This window comes from Microtus pennsylvanicus, chromosome 18 (assembly GCF_037038515.1).
Source record: "Microtus pennsylvanicus isolate mMicPen1 chromosome 18, mMicPen1.hap1, whole genome shotgun sequence".
In the NCBI taxonomy this organism is placed as follows: Eukaryota; Metazoa; Chordata; class Mammalia; order Rodentia; family Cricetidae; genus Microtus; species Microtus pennsylvanicus.
Window position 1 is genome coordinate 30,491,680 of NC_134596.1, and position 21,404 is coordinate 30,513,083.

The 21,404-nt window shown below is 45.2% G+C and overlaps 1 protein-coding gene and 1 non-coding gene across 4 annotated transcripts in view; both read left to right on the plus strand.

Moving 5' to 3' along the window:
• Positions 1–21,404, plus strand: part of Adamtsl3 (ADAMTS like 3) — a 226,320-nt gene that overhangs the window by 142,818 nt on the left and 62,098 nt on the right. For all 3 annotated transcript variants that reach the window (XM_075952699.1, XM_075952698.1, XM_075952700.1), the window contains exons 11-15: positions 2,489–2,627; positions 3,760–3,810; positions 4,799–5,003; positions 13,101–13,248; positions 15,035–15,119. In XM_075952699.1, the coding sequence (XP_075808814.1) occupies positions 2,489–2,627; positions 3,760–3,810; positions 4,799–5,003; positions 13,101–13,248; positions 15,035–15,119 (628 nt within the window). The remainder of the gene's footprint in view (positions 1–2,488; positions 2,628–3,759; positions 3,811–4,798; positions 5,004–13,100; positions 13,249–15,034; positions 15,120–21,404) is intronic.
• On the plus strand, positions 11,793–11,865 carry Trnak-cuu (transfer RNA lysine (anticodon CUU)). Its single transcript has one exon. It is a non-coding gene; the product is annotated as a tRNA-Lys (tRNA).

Sequence of the window (21,404 nt, forward strand, 5' to 3'; positions counted from 1 at the left end):
CAGGATTCAAAGGACACTGAGGAGAGCTCCTGAGAGCCGGACGGTATACTATGTCGAGTCCTACATCCTTAGGTAGGTAGGTCACAGGTCCAGGGAAGACAACGGTACCTCACGGGTCCCAAAATGATGGATCACAAAGAGATGGGGGGGGGAGACTTTTTAATTCTTACTCTCACAGGCTTCTCCTTCTTACTTATGCCTGGTCTCACACACTCAGCTTTTCAGAGAGACACACACTTCTGTTTGGACTCTAACACCAAGGAGAAGCCCTTCACTCTAGGGGAGACATTTTACAACAGGTTTCGGTATAGTTCCATTGATCAAATTCTTGGGAGTGCTGTTTTTCATACTTTTATGCTCCCAGAAAGATGATCCATCCTTCTGGAAGCATGGGTGTACACAGGGGCACCTCCCAGTGAGATCAGCCCCAGCGGGAAGGGAGGCAGAAGAACGCAAAGAGGGCTGCGGGGGCTGCCCGCTCTGTCCCACACGTTTGTTCAGGATACTGAAAGACAATCTGCCTTCTTTCTTCACTCGTGGTAAATCTCTAAACTGCAATAAAATTAGAGAGGAAAAGGAATTCTCTCCCTAATTATAAACACCTGTATGACCTCTATCGAGTCGCGTTAGAAGAATGTTTCCAGTTAGGACACAGGCTTTTCTCTGACTCAAGGAATTGTAATCTTATTCCATATTTGTTTGGGGGAAATAAAAATACATCAGCCCCATACAGAACACACCGCCAAATTTTAATTCTATTAGCAATCAAACCTATGTGGGCGTGTGACTGGCATGCCAGAGATGGTTTTGGATAACGAAGGAAATCAGTTGGTCGGTCTCTGAGGCACCGAGGGTACTGGAAGGAGTGCCTGCTCTTGTCTGTAATTACCCACACGATACACCCGAGATTGTCTGGGAAGTCTCTGAGACTGCCACGGCCATCTGATAGTGTAGTCTTTCTGGCAGACACTGGCACCCAGAGTAGCGTTTTATTGATGCCACTTGAATTTTCATTCTTGTGGTTTCGACCTTGCTTTTTGTAATGCGTGCCAGTCGGTCCCCTGGTCCTCTGAGGTCAGCTAACTTCCAACCCTGTTTTGTAGAAAGCTGCCCGGCGATTTTTAAAGCCAGATTCCTCTGAACAATCAGGACTTGAAATGTATTTTTAGACCTTTACACCAATTGGCAGACATTGAGAGATTAGCTTCAGTGTTTTATTTTATTTTATAAAGCTCATTTTAGCTTTGAAAAAAATTACCTTATTTAAAGAGAAAACAAACAATAGTTGATATGACCTGTAGCGACAGGAAAGCCAGAGTCAGCGCTCTTAGAAAAGGAAAGGGTCCTGCCTTGAGCTATTTTTTTAGGTTTACTATGTTCAGTACCTTGGAATGTTTGCTTTCCTCAAAGGAAAAAAAAATGGTTCAAATTGGATTTGTGAAAATCAGCAGTGAGTCTTCATTCCTTCCCCTTTGAAAGCCTGTGTGGTAGAGGAAGTAGGAAGATGGCCTTGGTTCCTGCCTCTACTGGCTAATTCCCCAGGCAGCAAGGTGATTGACCTTGAAGGTACCCTGGCTACCTCAGGAGAGTAGAGGAGTCAACAGAGCAGAGACAAACAGTGGACTGTTGTGAAGAAAATGCCCAAGAGTCAGCTCTCAAAACACTGCCGTCTTTACAGTGTAGAGAAAAAAAGACTTCAGTGGAAAATAGACCAAGATTCAAAACATTTCAAACATCATCAGCGCTGGGGGGCTAGGTCAAGGGCAGTGAGCTCACTTGGCATGTCTGAGGCACTGTGTTTGCTCTTGCAGCACACAGATATATTTTCTAACTTAATCAAGTTTATACATTTAATCATAATATATATATAATATTAATATATATATTAATCAATTGAGTTCAAAGCATGCACACCAAACAATGTTATACAAGACAATTTCATACTTAAGGACATATAACAATAAATCAGAACAGGTATCTGGCAAGAGGAAGAAGATGGGAATGGGCTCTGCTGTAGGAGAATAAGGGGTAAAACAAGGAAACAGGACGGAGGGAGGGGCTACCACAGTGATCAGGAACAGACAGGCATAGCCTGAGAACCATGAAGAACCAAACCGTACCAAGGTCTGGACAGTCCCTAAAAGTCCCTAAAATGGACATCTGTAATGTGTATCAATAGACCACGGTCAGTTCAAGCATTTGTATCTGGCCACCGGTTTCAGCCGTTTCAGAAGAATCTGAGACTCCTCGAAGAAGGCACCCAGCTCCAGGGCTCCGGTTACACTGCTTTCTGCCTTACTTACCATGAAGAGCCCTGGGACTCAAGTTTGGTAATCCTCACCTGGCCCTCTGTGTGTCACAGAGCTGAATTCCATAGAGACCACTGGGCAAGGTTTCTTAGAGAGGAAGGCAAGCACGTGGTCAGTACCTTTGCCAAGCAGGCGCCCAGCTGATGCAGCTTGCATCCCTGCTCCCCATTCATCCGTAGGTTATCAGCTCAACTCAGCCGAATGCATGGACATCCGCTTGAAAAGGGTCGTGCCTGACCACTACTGCCACTACTACCCAGAAAATGTGAAGCCCAAACCGAAGCTGAAGGAATGCGGCATGGACCCGTGCCCGTCGAGGTCAGTGCCGCTGCCCACACGTTTCAAAGAAATGTGTCGACTCCGATTGGGGCACAGTGGTTCTCTCTGGGTGATGCGCTTCTGGTTCACGACTTTTGAACATGTCCCGGTGACAGGTTATATTTATAACCAGTTAGTAGGAACTAAGACGTGTTTGCTGATCTGGTTCCTTGGACTAGCTCTCTCTTTTCATGGGATTATGTATCCATCCATAAGATCTTTGTAATGAAGTCTTTTGGGACATTCTTTCAAACACATATATCAAAGATCTATACATATATGGATCTGCCAGGATAATCCATGCATAGTCCATCTGTCAGTCACACATAGCTCCCACTTACTATTTTAGGCTTAAAACTGGGTCACCCCTTAGCACATCTTGACTTTTGAAGTGATCACATTTAAGTCCATATAAATAATGCATTGTGCAAGGAAGCAAGCAGTCTCCATGCCAAAGCAGAAAAGCTATGCAGAAATTGTTCTGCTGCATAATTTAGTACCTGCTGACTTGGATTGTCTGGGCAAGTTTCCTGGCTTCCCTACAGTATCTTAAAATATCAGCCCAGTATCAATCCCCTGGATCCTCCAGCTTCCTTCTAGCTGGCCAAGGCCACAGTGTGCAAGTGGGAAAAGCAGCCTTGTCCATGGCTTGCATTTCCTGAACTGTAATGCCCATTTTCTGTACTCTCCACGAGCATCACTATTAACAGAGACCTTTCAAAGGACGGTCTGGAAGCAGAGTGGTTCTCCGAAGAGAAGACCAACACGACATTGTGTTTGGAGCATTAATATATCAGTATAGTGATTTTCAAAATAAAGTAATAGGCTTATCTAAATGAAGAGATTTTTTTTCCTTTAATTAATACACCACTGGTTCTTTTTTCATTTTTATATTCAACTGGAGGTGACCTGTGCGAGTGTTTCTCTTAGGAGCTGAATTGTTTGAGTGGCTGATGAGTCCCTTGGCAGTTTAGGTTTTCAATTGGAAAGACTTCTGCCTTGTGGGATATCACATACAGGCCAGTCAATAACAAATGTGTTCATTGAGTTTTTCACAAGGAACCCGTGTTAGTGAATGACCACATGTGTGGATGGATTCAGAAAGTGACTTTCCCTCTGGTTCCCTTTGCAGTGATGGATTTAAAGAGATCATGCCCTATGACCACTTCCAACCTCTTCCTCGGTGAGTCAAGGATCCCCTTCCTTTTAGGATGGATGCTAAGTGTTTTGAAGGAATAGTTATTTTCCCTTTTATAAAGTTAAACAGCAGCAGGCTTAATGATAAAAACAAAAAGATGTATTTAAGAATGAGATGGAACGAGCTGCCTTTGGAAAGTTGTATGTGGAGTGCTACTATCCATTGCCAGGGACATTCAGCTTGTCTTGAACAATATCAGAAAAAAAATAAAGAACTAGAACAGTGGTCCTCAACCTTTCTAATGTTGCGACCCTTTAATGCAGTTCCTCATTTTGCAGTGACTCTAACCATAAAATTATTTTCATTGCTAGTTAATAACTGTAAAGAATCATAATGAAAAAATCTGATATGTAGGAGGATATCTGATATGTGACCCCTGTGAAAGGGTCGTTTGACCACCAAAGGGGTCATGACCCCCAGGTTGAGAGTCAGTGAACTAGAGGCATTGCTCAGAAACTTGAATCTTCCTTGTTAGCTAGATGACCAGTGTCCCTTCCCTCCTTCCTGTTCTTGTTTCCTTCCTTTCTTCCTTGCTATTTTGTTAGAAACAGGATCTCATGTGGTCCAGGCTGGCCTCAGACTATGTAGCTGAGGTTGCCTCAAATTTGTGATCTTCTTACCTTTACCTCCAAAGTATGAAAACAACAGGCGGCAGCACCATGACCAAATAGTTCGGTGCTTTTTGACTTTGACATTCTATGATTTTCAGTAATATGGTCCATTAGTTCTTTATAATTGAGAAACATTTAAAGGCCCTTTCAGACTCTATATTCTAATTAGCCCAATCTTCATAGTGGCCCTTTGCAGGCTAACTGAGGAGGATATAAAGTCCTAGGAGACTTGAGTCTTGTGTTCTTTCAATAGAGCCATGACTCAATACTACAAAAGTCACCCTTTCTGAAAGCCCTTGCATTCCTGAAACAAATGAGCATACATTAAATAAATAATGTAATTTTCTTTGTTTGCTTTTGAGCTGGGAACATAATCCTTGGACGGCGTGTTCGGTGTCCTGCGGAGGAGGCGTCCAGAGACGGAGCTTCGTGTGTGTGGAGGAATCCATGCACGCGGAGATCCTACAAGTGGAAGAATGGAAGTGCATGTACGCACCCAAGCCCAAAGTGATGCAGACGTGCAACCTGTTCGATTGCCCCAAGTGGGTGGCCATGGAGTGGTCTCAGGTGAGATTTGAGAACATGACACTTTTCTTGAATCTGAGATTTTCATGTCTGTTTGCTATGTATCAGAAACTTGACTGGATCATGGTTTAGAAAAGTTGTACATAGGGGTCTGAGGAGATGGCTTGGTGGATAAAATACTTGCCATGTGTCTTAGTTAGGCATCTTATTGTTGTGAAGAGAGAGCATGACCAAGGCAACTCTTAGAAAGGAAAGCATTTCATTGGGTCTGGCTTACAGTTTAGAGGTTTAGTCTGTTGTCATCCTGGTGGGAAGCATGGGCCATGCAGGCACACGTGGTGCTGGAGAGTTCTACATCTGGCTCTGCAGGCAGCAGGAAGTGACAGTGACACTGGGTGTAGCTTAAGGAACTGAGACCTCAAAGCCTGCCTCAAAGTGACCACTTCCTCCAGTAAGTCCCACCTCCTAATAATGCCACTCCTTATGGGTCTATGGGAGCCATTTTCTTTCAAACCACCACATTCCACCCCCTCACCCCCATAGGCTTGTAGCAATATCATATTGCAAAAATGAATTAAATCCAACTTCAGAAGTCCCCATACTCTGTCACAGTCTCAACAATGTTTAAAAGCCCAAAGTTCAAAGTCTCTTCTGAGACTCATGAAATCTTTTAACTATAATCACCTGTAAAATCAAAATTAAAAAAAAAACAGATCATATACTTCCAACATATGATGGCACAGGATATGCATTAATGTTCTAAAGGGAAGGAAAAGGAGACCAGTGAGGAAATACTGGACCAAAGCAAAACCAAACTCCAGCTGGGCAAACTCCAAACTCTCTATCTCCATGTTTGATGTCAAAGCATTCCTCAGAATTCCTTCCAGCTTTGTTGACAGCCGCACACTTCTTTCTCTTGGGCTGGTTCCACTCCTGTTAGCAGCTCTCCTTGGCAGATATTCCATGGCTGGTTACATCCCTGTTAACAGCTCTCCTTGGCAGGTATCCCATGACTCTGGCATCTCTAACATCTTGGGGTCTCCAAGGCAATCCAGGCTGCCCCTTCACAGCTTCACACAATGACCTCTCTAGGCCTCCATTCCGGGACACCCCGACACATGCCTGGGTTCAGTGGCCTTCCTTAGTCATGCAGGGAGATTCCATAACCCTTTTCTTCTATCCTTGACTCCAAAGCCAGAAGCAGAGGACCGGCTGCCAAGTCCTGCTGCTTCCTGGGGCTGGAAAATGACCCTCTCACGCAATTACATTTTCACCAGCTTTCTGGTTTTGATGATTTCCCTCACTACCTAAACTTGATTGTCCTGGAACTCATTCTGTAGACCAAACTGACCTTAGACTCTAGAGAGTCCCCCAGCTCTCACAAGTGCTGGGATTAAAAGTGTGTAGTACTTACATCCTGCTCTAAGATTTTCTTTAATTCCCTGTCACAAGTTGAAAGCATAGTTGGGTAGGATCTTTCCCTGAGTCACCACTCCCTTTATTGCGTTTAACATCAGGTTTTATCTGATCTGTTTAATCTCCTGAACACAGGAGTTAGCTCCATTCTTCTTCCTGGTGCCCCTTTTCTCTTTGAACTGTATATTTTGTATTTTTCTTGCTCATATTGTGTTTTTCCATTATAGATCTTCATAAGCATGAACACAAATAGCCATACAACATGATATAAGAGTGAACACGAACAACCATACAACACACAATACTAGACTGTCTTGAGATATCCTCTGTCAATGCAGCTAATGCAAAACTTTTCAGTTTAGCCTCAGGGGAACTTTTCACACAAGGATAAAAAAATTCTTCACTAAAATATCACAAGAACAACCTGTAGGCTACATATTAATAGTTTTTTCCTCTGAAACCTCTTGATCCAGGCCCCCACAGTTCAGATCAGCCTCAGCAGCACTCTCTTCCATGCTCCTACTAGTATGGCTCATGAAGCCCCACTTAAAGCATTCAACTGCTTTTCTAATCCAAACTTCCAAAGTCCACATTCCTCTCAACAAAAGGATGCTCAGGCCTATCATATCAATGCCCAAAATCCCTTATACTAACTTCAGTCTCAGGGTTTCTATTGCTGTGAAGAGACACCATGACCACAGCAACTCTTAAAAAGTGGTGAAACATTTAATTGGGACTGGCATACAGTTTAGAGGTTTAGTCCATTATCATGGTGAGAAGCAGGGTGGCATGCAGGCAGACATGGTGCTGGAGAGGTGGCTGAAGAGTTCTACTTTTGGATCTGCAGGTCGCATGAAGTGGCCGTGACACGGGGTGTGGCTTAAGCATCTGAGACCTCAAAGCCTTTCTCCAAGTAGGCCACATCTCTCAACAGTGCCATTCCCTTTGGGCCTGTGGAGGCCATTTTCTTTCAAACCACCACACCATGCGGGCATGAGAATCAAAATTCACATTCCCTGGAATCTACTTTAAAAAGTCAGGCAGTCCTAATGACCACCTGCAACCCCAGCACTTGGGAAGGAGAGAGATGATCCTGAGGCAAGCTGGACAGCTAGATTAGCCAGAATAAGTGAGCTCTGGGTTTCATAAGAGAACCTGCCTCAGCAAATGAAATGGAAAATGATTAAGGACAATACTCCATGTGAACTTTTCTCCTCTAAATATACGTGTACACATATGCACCTTAACACACGCAAATGTGGCATGCACACATACATATCACACATAGAGAACAAACAAATGTGTAAATAAATAATGTATGTGAACATAGTCCCTACGTCCAAAGAGTTCTAGCAGAGAGGACAATGGGATTGTGGACACAGGTATCAGTGCAGGTCAAGATGATTACTAGTATGGACTGTAGTACATGGGGCGGGTGCAAATGCCAAAGCTATCAGGGAGGAGGTCATTGTTGTCCCTGTAATACTTAACCCTCCTTGAAGACAGTAGATGCTGAGCAAGCAAGAGCTTAGAACACAGCTGGGCCTGACGGCCAAGAGGAGACCGTCAAATAAACACAAGTATGAACCAGAGCATCTAGAAGTTGAAAAAAAAACCCTAGTTGTAGCTTGAAAACACCGTTTTGGTGTAGTAATCCACCATCTCCGGCTCTTAAGTCTTTCTGCCCCTTCTCCCACAATGATCCCCGAGCCTTGTGGGGTGGAGGTGTGCTATAGGGTTCTCTTTTAGGGTGGACCCTCCATAGGCACTCCCTGGCCTTGACCAGTTGTGGATGTCTGTGTTAATCATCATATAATACTAAAAGATGTTTCTCTAATGAGGTTGGAGAGATCCACTGATCTATGGGTGTAATAAGTGATTAAGACACAAGAGGGTCAGTTGCATGGTGGTGGCTCACACCTTTAATCCCAGCACTCGGGAGGCAGAGGTAGGCGGATCTCTGAGAGGTTAGCCTGGTTTACAGAGTGAGTTCCAGGATAGCCAGGGCTACAAATAGAAACCCTGTCTCAAAACAAACAAACAAAGATACACTAGGGCAGATATACATATGAGCTCACAGCAGTGTGGCAGCATGGATGAAGAGCTTTGCCAGCTCAAATCAGGCAAAATCCAGCATGGAGTGGGGAGGTGGGCACGGAGAGTTAGTATCCTTTAAAGTTGTGGCTCCTGGTAGGTCTGACAGACTCCAGAGTATGGCCACATACCCAAGAATACGGGCAGCACTAATTGCACTTGATGGGTGTTCTAGAAATAACGATGATGAAGAGCTGGGGGAGAATAGAGTGGGGAGGGTGGATCTGGCAGGAGCTGGTGAAAAAGAACTACTACTCTCCAACGACAATGTATGAGATTCTCCAAATCTGACAAAAATAAGCACTTTTTAAAAAGAGAGAGAGAAAATGTTTATGATTTATGCAAATTAAAGAGCGAGCATGTTTCTAGGAATTAGAGGTGAAGTTGAAATGACACATTAGAAATGGGTCTGATGGGTCTGATCCAGTAAAGAACCTGGGTACCTTTTTGAGAGAAATAATGTTTTAAATCATTGAAGCAAGACAGCCAAACATCAGGAAAGGCCTCTAGAGGCAAGTGGCTTCTTGGAAAACATGAAGACAACAGGAAAAGGAGAAAAGAGGGGAAATGTCCTAAGAGGTTTGACAAGACCTCATGTCACATTGAGTGTCTAGAGAGAGAGAGGAGAATTGGCTTCTAGAACAAATAAAATGTTAGATTAGTCCAAGGTAAATCACACAGATGCTTTTATTTACTATGTTAGTCTCTTGATTTTCCAGAGAGAAAGGCATAATGGATTTAAGTTTCTATAGCTCTTTTGCATGGAACAATAATATGCTCACATTAGACATTCATCTGTTTGGTTGTGTGCTGAAAACAGAAAGCTAGCCTCCATCTCCCGAAGATTGAGAAGTTAGTTGTCCAGTCATATGTGCAGACAGTTATAATTCTGTGGACCTTTGTGATTGGTCATGAGTTGTGCAGCTTCTGCATGTGATACCTTGGGATAGCAAGGTGAAGAGATTCACTCCTCTTGAAGGGTCCAGCAAGGGTCCAGGAAGGAGTCTGCACTTGGCAGTGGAATGGGAAGATAAATGAGTTGGCTGGGTGGAGAGCCACTTGGTCGGCTTTGGATATCCACACAAAATGTCAGCTTGGAGAAGTTCATCTGTACTTTAAGGACAGATCTATCAACTCTGCTTGCATCCACACTCCTCCTAAAAGAAGTAGGGAAAATGACTTGCTCATTGTATTTAGGTTGACATATACATTTTTATGGTAAGCTTAATAGCAAAGAATATCATTTCCAATGTGTGGTGAATGCTGACATTTTAAAATAAAACTGTTATGGTGCTTTAATATCTATGTCCTATGTGGACTCTAAATGTCATGGTCGTTTCTGTCCCTCTTCTATCGTCTACAAACAGCAGGAATGATCTCCTTGACTATTTGATTTATGTAATTCTCCTCTTGAATTCGCTTTCTAGGCTTCTCTCCCACAAAGCTCTACCCTAAAATAATGTATTTGTATGTTTTCAAGCCTTTCATGGATCACCCTGGTCACCATTCTCCAAGGAAATGCACATAAAATCATTTCTGTTTCCTTTGGCCAGAGGTTTCTAAATGTCAATGTTCTCTTGAATTCGGTTGTTATTAAATTCCATTCTAACATCCAATCAAAACAACATAAATCTATTTTAAATTATGATAAAAATATCATACATAAAAAGTAAGTTTTCACTTGAAATCAACCTTTCTGGTAAGCAAAGTGGGGCTCAAGAAGCTGTGCGTGTATTCACTGGTGGGATGAGATGTGGATTCAGCAACCATTTGTTATTGGTTTTATAGTATATGATATAGAGGCTTTTCAATATCATTCACATATTTACATAGTTCAAACTGATAAGCTCAAGAGTGAGTGAGTCAATTTTCCAGAACCAGGGTCTGGGTACAGTCACACACTTCACGATAGAATTTGTTTGGAGCTTTCAAGAATGGCATGATGGGCTAGGGATGTAGCTCAGGGGTAGAGCACTTGCCTAGCATGCATAGGGTCCTGTGTTTGATCCTTATTACAGGAAAAAAAAAGAGAGAGACATACTGTGGTAAGAGATGTCACTAATATCCAGCCTTTGTGGTGGTGTGCACTCTGAGGAAGTCCTTCAGAGAGCTACCCAGAATTCACCATGGCTGGGTAGGAAAAACACTGAGAATGGCCAGAGAGAAAGTCTGTGCTCAGGAGCAGAGGCTGGGGGTTGGCCGCAGGGAGTGCTGGGAGGGAATTCAGGGTCTCTCAGGAGCTGTGGGAACTTGACCAGGGTCTTAGGCAGTGGCCTCTGAGAAGCCCATCTGTTGAGTGGGGGAGGAACCCCCTCTTCTGCAAGGAGTCAGGAAGGTTTGTAATGTGGAATTTAAGATAGTGTCCATCTCTCAGCAGGTGTTCAGGAACTTTCCAGGATTATCCCTGGTGCATGAACTGGCTTTTTGGAGCCTGTTTTCTATGGTAGGATATCTTGCTCAGCCTTAATGCAAGAGTCGGGGGTGGGGGAGAGGTCCTGTCTCTACTGGAAATGCCAAGCTTAGTTGACTCCCTATGGGAGACCTTACCCTGTCTGAGAAGTGGTTGGGGATAGAGAGAGGTGGTGCTGGGAGTGGAAGGAGGAGAGGGAAGGAGAACTGTGGCTGGTATGTAAAATGAATAAAAAATTTAAATTAAAAAAAAAAGAAATGGGAGCTTTCACCCTGCCTCCGGACAGGGTTTCTCTGTATAATAGCCCTAGCTGTCCTGGAACTAGCTATTGTAGATCAGGCTAGCCTTGAACTCATGGAGGTCTGCCTGCCTCTGCCTCCCAAGTGCTGGGATTAAAGACATGCACCACCACCACCTGGCTAAAAGTTAAACACAGTGAGAGACTAACAACACTATCAATAATAAAACAACAATTTTAATAATATACTTTAATAAAAGTTATTTAAAATATGTGAATTGTTTGTTTCTGGAAGATTCCTTTTAATATTTTTGAGCTATGGTAGACTGCAAGTAACTGGGAGCATAGACAATGAAGCCACAGGTAAAGGGTCACTCAGGGGTCCCTTAGGTACAGACAGGTCATAGCAACAGCCAGACCATATGTTTGCAAGGTGGCCAAGGGGTGTGTGGTAGTTCTCTGTGAAACCTCAAATTTTCTGTGAGCCTCACATAGCCCAGAGTATTAATTAGATTTAAGTGAAGTATTAGATTTTATTGAGGGAAGGAGGGAATAAAGGAGGGAAGTAGGGAGGAAGAAAGAGGGTGGAGGGAGAGAAGGAGGGAGGGAAGAAAGGAGAAAGAGAAGGGTGTAGTAATATGAGCGGTGGGGCTGCATCTCCAGCACCCTGGCCGCCCGGCTAGCTCAGTCGGTAGAGCATGGGACTCTTAATCCCAGGGTCGTGGGTTCGAGCCCCACGTTGGGCGCCATTTGTATCATAAATAGATATTAAGAATGCAGCGTTAGATGCTGACAAGGCAAAGTGCAGGAAAAGTCGGGGAAGCAAAGCACAGTGTTCTGTGGCTTCACAGTATTGTTAATCTCTTACTGTGTTTAACTTTTAGCCAGGCAGTAGTGGACACACCTTTAATTCCAGCACTTGAGAGGCAGAAGCAGACAGACCTCCATTAGTTCAAGGCCAGCCTGGTCTACAATAGCTAGTTCCATCTACGGATACATCTATGGCAGCTTGTAGGTGTGTGTGTTTGTACGGAGGCAACGGATCAATGTTGGATGTCATCCTCGGTCACTTTCCATCTTCCTTTGTGACACAGCTTCTCTCACTGAATCTGGAGCTCACTTACTCAGCAAGGGTGGCCAGCAAACCTCAAGGGTCTTCCTGTGTTTGCCAGGGGTTACAGGGTACATCCTGGTATACCCAGCTTCTTACATGAGGGCTGGGAACTCAGACTCTGGTCCTCATGCTTGCCCAAGGACGTTACTGACTGAGCTGGCTCCCCATCCTCAGACTGTGTGGCTAAGTAATCCCTGATGGACTCTTTCTAGGGCAGCGCTACAAGATCACTGCAGATGGAATGGATAACTTAATCCTCTGCAGTAAAGCTTCTTGCAGTCGTTGTTTAGAAGAATTTCTCTCAATTTCACAAATCGCTTTGGGTAATATCTTCTGAAAACGCTTAAGCTTTAGAAAGCCAGCATCAAGTTTCTTTCGTATTTGATTTGGAGCACAGGAAATTCTGCACATTTGCTCTTCTTGTGTGGTAAACTCATCTTAAATACCTTTGAACTGATAATTATCTGGGACTGGAGAGATGGTTCAGTGGCTAAGAGCACCTGCCCTTCTTCCAGGGGACCAGGGTTCAATTCTCAGCACTCACAAAACGGCTTAGAACCTTCCAGGGGATCTCACCCCCCTCATCTGGCCTCCACGGGCACCAGGTGAAGGCAGAAAAGTAGCCATACCCATGAAATAAAATTAAAATTAAATTAGAACAAAGAAAATTAGAAGGGGACTATGTAAGAGAGGTACCTGAAACACAAGTATCCCAGAAAATCAACCTCCATCTCCTTCTGTGGAGGTCTTTGTACTTAACGGTCACACAGAGCCATAGTTCCCCCCAGCTCTTTAAAAATGATGACTTCGTACACCTGGTTCAGGTAAAGCCCTCCCACTCATGGGCTCTCCCACTTTTCCCCAAAGTGCACAGTGACTTGCGGCCGAGGCTTGCGCTACCGAGTGGTTCTGTGTATCAACCATCGTGGGCAGCATGTCGGGGGCTGCAACCCACAGATGAAGCTGCACATCAAGGAGGAGTGCGTCATCCCCATCCCGTGCTACAAGCCTAAAGGTAAGCCTGAGGGGGTCTGCAGTTGAAATCCGGTCGGGTCTTCCAGCTCTCGTTCAGTACCAGGCGGCTTCCATCCCCATTTATTTTCTTCGGATGGTTTTGCTGACAGTTTGCAAGAGATCTGGCTAAGGAAGGTCGACAAACGTGATTTGTAATCTGTCGGGGAAACTGGGTGGCTGTGGATCATCATTCACACAAGGGTGGTCCTCATCTGTCTAGGTTCAGGCTCACATCTCACGGTGGACATAAAATATTTCCTCATGTAGTTCCCACCATCAAGAGAAAGAAAGACGAGGAGGAGAAGGAAAAGGAGAGGAGGGTGAAAAGGGGATGGAGGATCAATAACGGAGGGAAAGGAAGAAGGAGTCTGCTGTTCTCACGCCCAGAACAGCTCTTGGCCTCCTTCTTTGCTCTCGAATGGTGTGGGTGTCTCTCTAAGGCAGTACCCCTTGACGGAGGCATGATGGCGTTAGCATGGTCTCAGTGCATGGGATGAGGGAAGACTTAGCTGTGACTCTGTGTGTGCCACAATTGGTCCCTGTGGATATGCAGAAATTTAGGACTAGCAAGTTTTGATTACCTCACAGATATTTGTTCCTTACCCCACGATTATTTCTCTGTGCCTATCCTTATGACAGAGATCTTCTTGACACAGAAAAAGATAGCCAGAGAGCTGGCTCAGAAGGTAAAGGTACTGGCCAACCGCAACAACCTGCTTTGATCCCTGGAACCCTTGTGGTTCTAGAAGCAGATGGGTTCTCTCTGACCTCTGCATGAGTGCTAACATGTGCAAACACACACACACACACACACGCGCGCGCGCACGTGTAAATAGATAATAGATGGATAGAAAGAAAGAAAGGTAGATGGATAGATTGATAGATGATAGATATAGGTAGGTAGATAGATGATAGATAGATAGATAGATAGATAGATAGATCTGATAAAAAGGAAATGGAAAAAGATTACTCTCACCTCTGTGTAAAGACTTTTCCTTAGTACTTCAGACAGAATGGTAAAATTCTTCCTTGGTTCCTTCTTTATGCAAACAGCCCCACAGTTCATCAGTGTACATGTATCTGACTAAGCCCATCCTATAGAAAAATCAGTAGTTGCCAAGCAAGCATACAGTCACTATAGGTTTCCATCTCAAAGCCTTTGCTTATTGCCGCTCTCACCAACAGGGCTTCCGTAGACATGTTCTCAGTGTCTTTAATCTCCCTGAAGCATCTCCAAAGTCTTCCCTTCGCAACTGGATTAGTTCTCTCCCCGTCATGGAAGCCTCAAAGGACAGAAGGGCATAGCAATTGTCCCTTCCATGCCCACGTAGATGTTTTTCATTTCCCATGGTAACAATGGGATTTGAGTAAAGCCACCCACAGGCTCTCATCTTTCCACTTCATTGGCCTCTAGATACTTGCTTTTCTCCATTAATTCATCAATTCGAGAGACAAGAAGGATTTGTGGCAAAGGAAGACTCTGCTATTGTTGGAATACGAGCTTCAATATGAGCAATAGGGGTGTTGAGTTATATAAGGCATTTGTATGTTTAACTTTTGGATGTTCACCCATATTCAACTATATAACAGGGATCACTTTGGCTAAATCTTGTAATGTGTTGATTTAAAAAAAAGCAGGAATTTTATTCATTCCAGAAGCAAATGTACTCTGCATTTGAAAAGTATAATCCCAACGAACTCTCCAGCCAATAACAGGTGTGTATCAAAGTTCTTACTTATCGCTAACAATTCAATTAATTGTTTACTTTCTTTTTTTTTTTTGTCAGAAAAAAGCCCAGTGGAAGCTAAATTACCTTGGCTGAAACAAGCACAAGAGTTGGAAGAGACCAGAATAGCCACAGAGGAACCCAAGTGAGTCCGGGGCCTTTTATGGACACAATCGGGGCACAGCCAGTTTGCATGATATATGTCATTTTTGTACTCATTGGAGTTCAACGATACATTTAGTATCCAAATGACCTGGATTTACGGACTCCAGAGAGCCCGGGCTGGCTAAGGGAGTCTCCTTATTTCCCAATTCAGCAGTCTTGCCTTGGCAGTGTGTGTGAGAAGCACGGAAAAGTTTGTGCTCTTTAACTCAAAGCAGACCCTTGCGCTCTCTCAGGGATGAGTGGGGATAGTTCTTGGATGTGCACATGTGGTTTAACTGAAGACCATCATAGTACTGTACAAATAAACCCAGCGTCCTGAGCCTAAGTCATGGCCAATCTCTGTAAAACTCATGATGCTGAAATACACCAGGGTGGCCCGAGAAGAAGTCCTAGGGCTGCTAGGACCCAGAGAGACGGAGAGTGTGGTACAGTGTGGACTAGACCTACGAACCACCCCTATGGACCCTGTGGCTTCATTGTTCAGAGTTGGTGGCTCATTCTTTGTATAAAGGGAACAGGTTGGGCCTGACTCTCCAGGGCCCATTTGAAGTCAGAAATTAGCAGCTACTGTCTACATGGCATGGGATGAGGCCAGCTTATAATGGTGTCAACGGACTTGTAGAATCAAGAGCAAATCAAAGCAGCATTCTTGAGGGGGAGAGAGAGAGAGAGATCCAGAGAGAGGAAGGAAGCAGAGAGCCTGAGCTGGCTAGGCCGAGGAGCCCATCAGAACAGCAGCACCCGTGATAGACTGGAGTAATTGGACAGGACAGCTGATCCCACAGTGGGCAGTTGAGTCTGGAGTGCTGACAAGCTAGCTGCAAAGAGAGCGATTCACAGATGGGACAGGAAAGAGGATCTCAACAGCCATCTGGCTCCTTTCCCTGAGATGTCAACTCCAACCTGCTTCTTTTACAAATACAGAGAACCGAGTAGAGAGACACGGCCTTGCGCAAGGCCCGTAGTTCCTAATGGTGGCTCTCAGCTCCAATGCTCATGGTAACGTAGCTCATTTCCCAGTCCACAGCGCTCTGGGACTCTTCTTATAACCATTCAACGCCTTCAGCCATGGGTGGAGGTCACTACGCTGAGGCACAGCTCACTGTAGTTGAACAACACAAGTTCTTTATTGTAGCTCAAATCGCTTCTAGCTCCATCTGCAACTCCCACACTTGGAGAGATAGTTTTCTCTTGATCCAAAGTACAGTTCCTTCTAACGCCTATTTTCTGAAACAGATGTGTGTATGTGCTTTCCTAACTTGAGAGAAACCTGTCACAGGGCCTAAGAACTTGTCTTTTCTAAGCCCATGATTCTTAGCGTCTCAGCACTCTTCCCAGGCCGTGGTTTCCAGGTCCCTTACCAACCTCCTCCTCTTGTCTGAACAGGCCACTCCTGTTTGTCACTGTGCCCAGCAGGGAGCCCCAGAGGGGTGTGGATGCTTTAGCTCTCTTGGGTGATGCAGGCCGAGGGCCCTGACTTGCCTCAGCTCAGGCTTGACCCGCTGCTTCCCCACGGGCGGGCGGGCCTGACTCCCACCACAGGCGGAACTGAGGATGCTGCAGGTGAGTGGCCCCAAGGGTGCAGCATCAAAGACATCAGAATGCTTGCATGGGATCCTCGGCCACACTGACCTTCGTACAACAGGCTGACACTGCCCCCCACCCCTTCCTCAGCTTTCCCTTGCCGTCCCACCTACACTCCATGTGAATCTTCTTTTTTGAATGAGCTTTAATGATAGAGAATTTCAAACCTACTCAGAAGGGCAGCACAGGGAGCGAAGAACCCCCATGCATCCACAGTGAGCCCCTCAGGGCCACACTGTGCATCCGCAGCCTCCACTGACCAAACACAATGCATCGTATCAGAGCACTGGCATGGTTCGGTGCGTCTCTCTCTAAAAGGGAAAGGAGCTTTAAAATGCAGTCCCGACACCACTTCCATCACGCTCATTTAGGCTGTGTTTTAAGGTGCAATGAAGTGGGTCCTGGTGACTCCCATCTATAATCGTAGCACTCGGGAAGGATCACAGCAGGAGGATTGCCATGAGTTTGAGGCCAGCCTGGGCTACATAGTGAGTTCCGAGGCTAATCTAAGCTACAGTGGGAGACATTTTTACAAACAAACAAACAAGCAAAAGATGTAATAACTCTGGGTCAGGCGTATTGGAAGTGGGGCACCATCATTCTCCCCCTTTTGTGACAGTAACGCATTTCCCTCTTTCTATGTTTTTTCATTCAAACACAAGGCTTGGCACTTTGACCACTTGAAAGCGTACAGTTCAGCATCACTGAGAACACTCGCACTGCTGTGTGACCTGTCCAGTGTGTCCTCGTCATTCTCAGCTTAAACTCTGTGTCTGTGGAACAGTCCCTGTTACCTTCCCAGCCCCAGACTTTTCTCATTACTGTTCTACCTTTTGTCTATGAATTCAGTCAGGAGTCGCTTGTTGCGTTTGCGGGCCTTGAACTCGTGACCCTCTGATTTCTAAGTGCTGCCCTACTTGGCATCACTTGCATGTTTAACGAATACTCCGGGCTTCTCCGAGGCTGCTTAGGTTTTTGTCAACTGGACGCAAGTTAGAGTCATCAATTGAGAACATGCCCCCATCAGATTGGTGTGTAAGCAAGCTTGTGTGGCATTGTCTTGATTAATAATCGATGTGGAAGGGCGCAGCCTGCCAGAGGCAGTGCTAACCCTTCAGGGTGGTCCTGGTTTGTATAAAAATGCAAACTGGGCAAGCCGTAAGAAGTAAGCCAGTAGGCAGCATTCCTTCGTGGTCTGTGATTCAGTTTCTGCCTCTGGGTTCCTTCCCTACTTGGGTCCCTGCTTTGTCCCTCAATGACAGACTGTGATGGGAACGTGAAAATTTAACCCTTTTCCTCCCCAAGTTGCATTTGGTCCCGGTGTTCTCGCAGCAATAGAAAGAAAGGGTTGGCTGTGAATACAAATTTTGAAGCTAACGGGACAGGTAGTCCTTCAGGTCCCTTTGAAGTTCAGAAAATGCTGTTCATTTTAACGAATTAGTAGACAGCAATAATACACTATATACACTATAGCTATACCGGGTTCCTCCCATGTTTGTTTCAAGCCTGCATTTCTGCCACCGGTACCTTACTTAGATAGGGGTTCCCCTTCCCTCCACCACAAAGCAAAGCGGATGTGCTCTTTGCTCCTGAAGGGACCTTTATGCTCTCCACACCTTCTGAAGCCCTGAGCCGCCTGCACCTGTTGCCTGGCCTCTACCCCGCCCCTGCCTTCTCCCGCTCTGAGGTCTCTATGAAGTGCCCCTTGTATTTTCTCATTGCCTGGCATTTGCTGGCCTGCCCTTGGCCAGCTGGTGTGAAGGTTTTAGTTTCCCGCCACTCCTGATTCTACTCATTGCCTTCATTTCTAAACACAACCGCAACATAGTTCAGCTTCCAGTTCCCCCTTGTATGGCAACTGTCTTTTGCGGTCTGGGATGCTCACTTGTTGACAGTAAACGAGAGGATGATCCCAGCTGTATTTCGCTTCCCTCGAGGAAAGCCTGCCAAGCCAGCCGGAAAAAGATAAATACTCCCACCACTGCGGTTTACCAAGGCCGAGCTCTGAATTTACATAGAGAGTGGGTGTTCAAAAGACTTTTGTTTTAATTAGGAAAATAAAAAAAAATAAATTAGAGCTTATAAAGTGGAAGCCAAGGGAACTGTCATTCTGACCTTCCTGGTGTCTGCTGTGGGATGTGTTCTCAGTCAATAGTTTTGCTTTATTGTTTGTCGACATGTTTAAATTCCTCCCTGGAGCCTCTGTGTATCTCTGGGATTCCCAGCGTTTCCGTGGGTTTGTGACCCCAGCTCCCATTTTTTTCATATATGAAAACGAACTCGGACAGACAGAGACATTTGCATGCGGTCTTCACTGCTATTTTGGCTTTGCTGTGAGTGAAAATTGTATTTACTCAAACCGAGTCGGGCTGCGTTTCAGGAATCTGCTTTCCTAGCCCCCACTAGCACACAGCGCTTCTTTAAGGGGAGATCCTGTTCTGAATGTGCTTGTGGGGATGACAGTCATTTAATATGGGGTGTTAGGAGTGTCTGCATTTGGGGGCCGTGTGCGCCAAGGTGTTGAAAGAATAAGTACTGGCCTGGTTTAGAGCTAGTCAGTGACTGACAGAGAGAGATTTGATGGGCTGTCATAGGAGCGGGGTAACTTTAGTCTGTATGCACAGATTACAAAATAATATAACTCTGAGGACGTATAACCACACATGGTACTCAATGACCTACAATGGGCTGCAGCCAGAATTCACGCACACTTAGAACCACACGTTACCTTCAGGTTTTATGCCTAAGATATCTAGCAAACCAGTGGATTTGGTGTTCAAACATGAGCCTGTCCTCGGGATATTTGATAATGTGTATGTAGATATTCTGAAACTTAAAAAGTAGGCAGAATCTGAGGAAGCTTTTGGTGCCAAGCATTTTGGGTAGAGAGGTTCAGCCCGTCCTACAGAAGGGGCTTTAGTTTTCGGTCAGCTGACAGGAATTCAGGTTTCTTCCTTCCTAAGTTACACTGTGGGATTCTAAGATGACAGTGGATTGTGGAGCCTCGGTGTTTGTCTTAGTTGGGGTTTCTATTGCCGTGAAGAGGCACCATGGTCACGGAAACACTTATGAAGGAAAACATTTAATTGGGGTGGCTTACAGTTTCAGAGGTTCAGTACATCGTCATCACCATGGCGGGGACATGGCGGCATGTAGACAGATATGGTGCTGGCTGCGTCTTGATAAGAAGGCAACAGGAAATGGCCCGAAGCCCTGAGCATGGCTTGGGCATGCATGAGACCTCAAAACCAACCCTCCCAGTGACACGCTTGTTCCAACAAGGCCATATGTACTCCAACAAAGCCACACTTCCTAATAGTGACCCTCCCATGAGTTTATGGGGGCCGGTTACGTTCAATCCACTACAATGTCTTAAAATGACATTAGAAATTGTTAGGCATCAGGGATGGTGTCCTGGGAAGGATGATTTAGTGACTTGAGATTCTGATGTCCCAAAGGTATCGGGAAGCCAGAAGATGGTGTCTTACTCCCTGGAACTGGACTTACAGATGTTGTGAGCCACCATGTGGGCACTGGGAACTGAGCTTGGATCCTCTACAAGAGCTAGAGAGGAAATAGATAAAATGGGGGGCTAGAGAGATGGCTCAGCAGATAAGACCACTGGCTTCTCTTCTAAATGAGCCAGGTTTGATTCCAGCACCTACAGGCCAGCTCACAGCTGTCCGTAACTCCAGTATCCAGGGCATCCTAGACCCTCTTCTGGCCTCTGTAGACACTGCACACATGCAATACACAGATACACATGCAGGCAAAACACCATACCCATGAAATAAAAATAAATATAAATTTATTTTTATAGAGCAGCAAGTGCTTTGAGCTGTTTAATCATCTCTCCAATTCCCAATTTTAACTTTTCAGTTCCATTTTTTTTTCTATCAGCTTTGAGCTTTGAGAGATGCTACTGTCTGCAGCAGCAGGGTTGGAGGCAGGGGCAGCAATTCTCTTCATTGACGGCTCCTCAAGTGAGGCCAAGTTTCTTTATTCGCAGAAGAACATAGTTTCAGGACCAGTTAGTTTGGAGCGGAGTTGGAGAGTGTGGAGAGGAGACTTCAAGATAGACGGAAGCTTGGGTGTTACCAGACTGAGGACAGAGTAAGCTGCACCCCAGCTTGGCTGTGGGCTCCTGCGGCAGAGTCGCTCAAGTGTCTTAGTAGTCCTTACAGGATTTGGGAAGCTTTCGGAAGTACTCCGTTCAGAGGCTTAGTAAGTTTGGGACATCCACATTGGGAACTGCTCCTCGCGCTGTCTAGCGGATGGACGCGGACACACTGGAGCCTGGGTTCTGCTTATGCCATGATGCACATTTGTTCATCTCACTTAGTGTAGTGTGAACTCGAGTATCATAGTCATGGGGGAGGTGCTGGAGTAAAGGAGCCCGTTAACTGGTGTTACTCAATCCAGAGTTTCCCAAGCTTAATCTCTCACTGAATTTTTCCGCCTATCACTTTATTTTCTTTTAGTTTTTTTTATTAACTTACTTGCGTGCATGTGTGTATGTGGGTGCGTGCATGTGCGCCTGTGTGTGTGTCCGTGCGTGCCTGTGACAGGGACAGGCATGTATGTCACAGATCATGTGTGAAGCTCAGAGGATAACTTTTAGGAGTCGTGAAGGAGGCACCTTCTACTTTGTTTGAGGCAGAGTCTCTGCCTTCATACTACA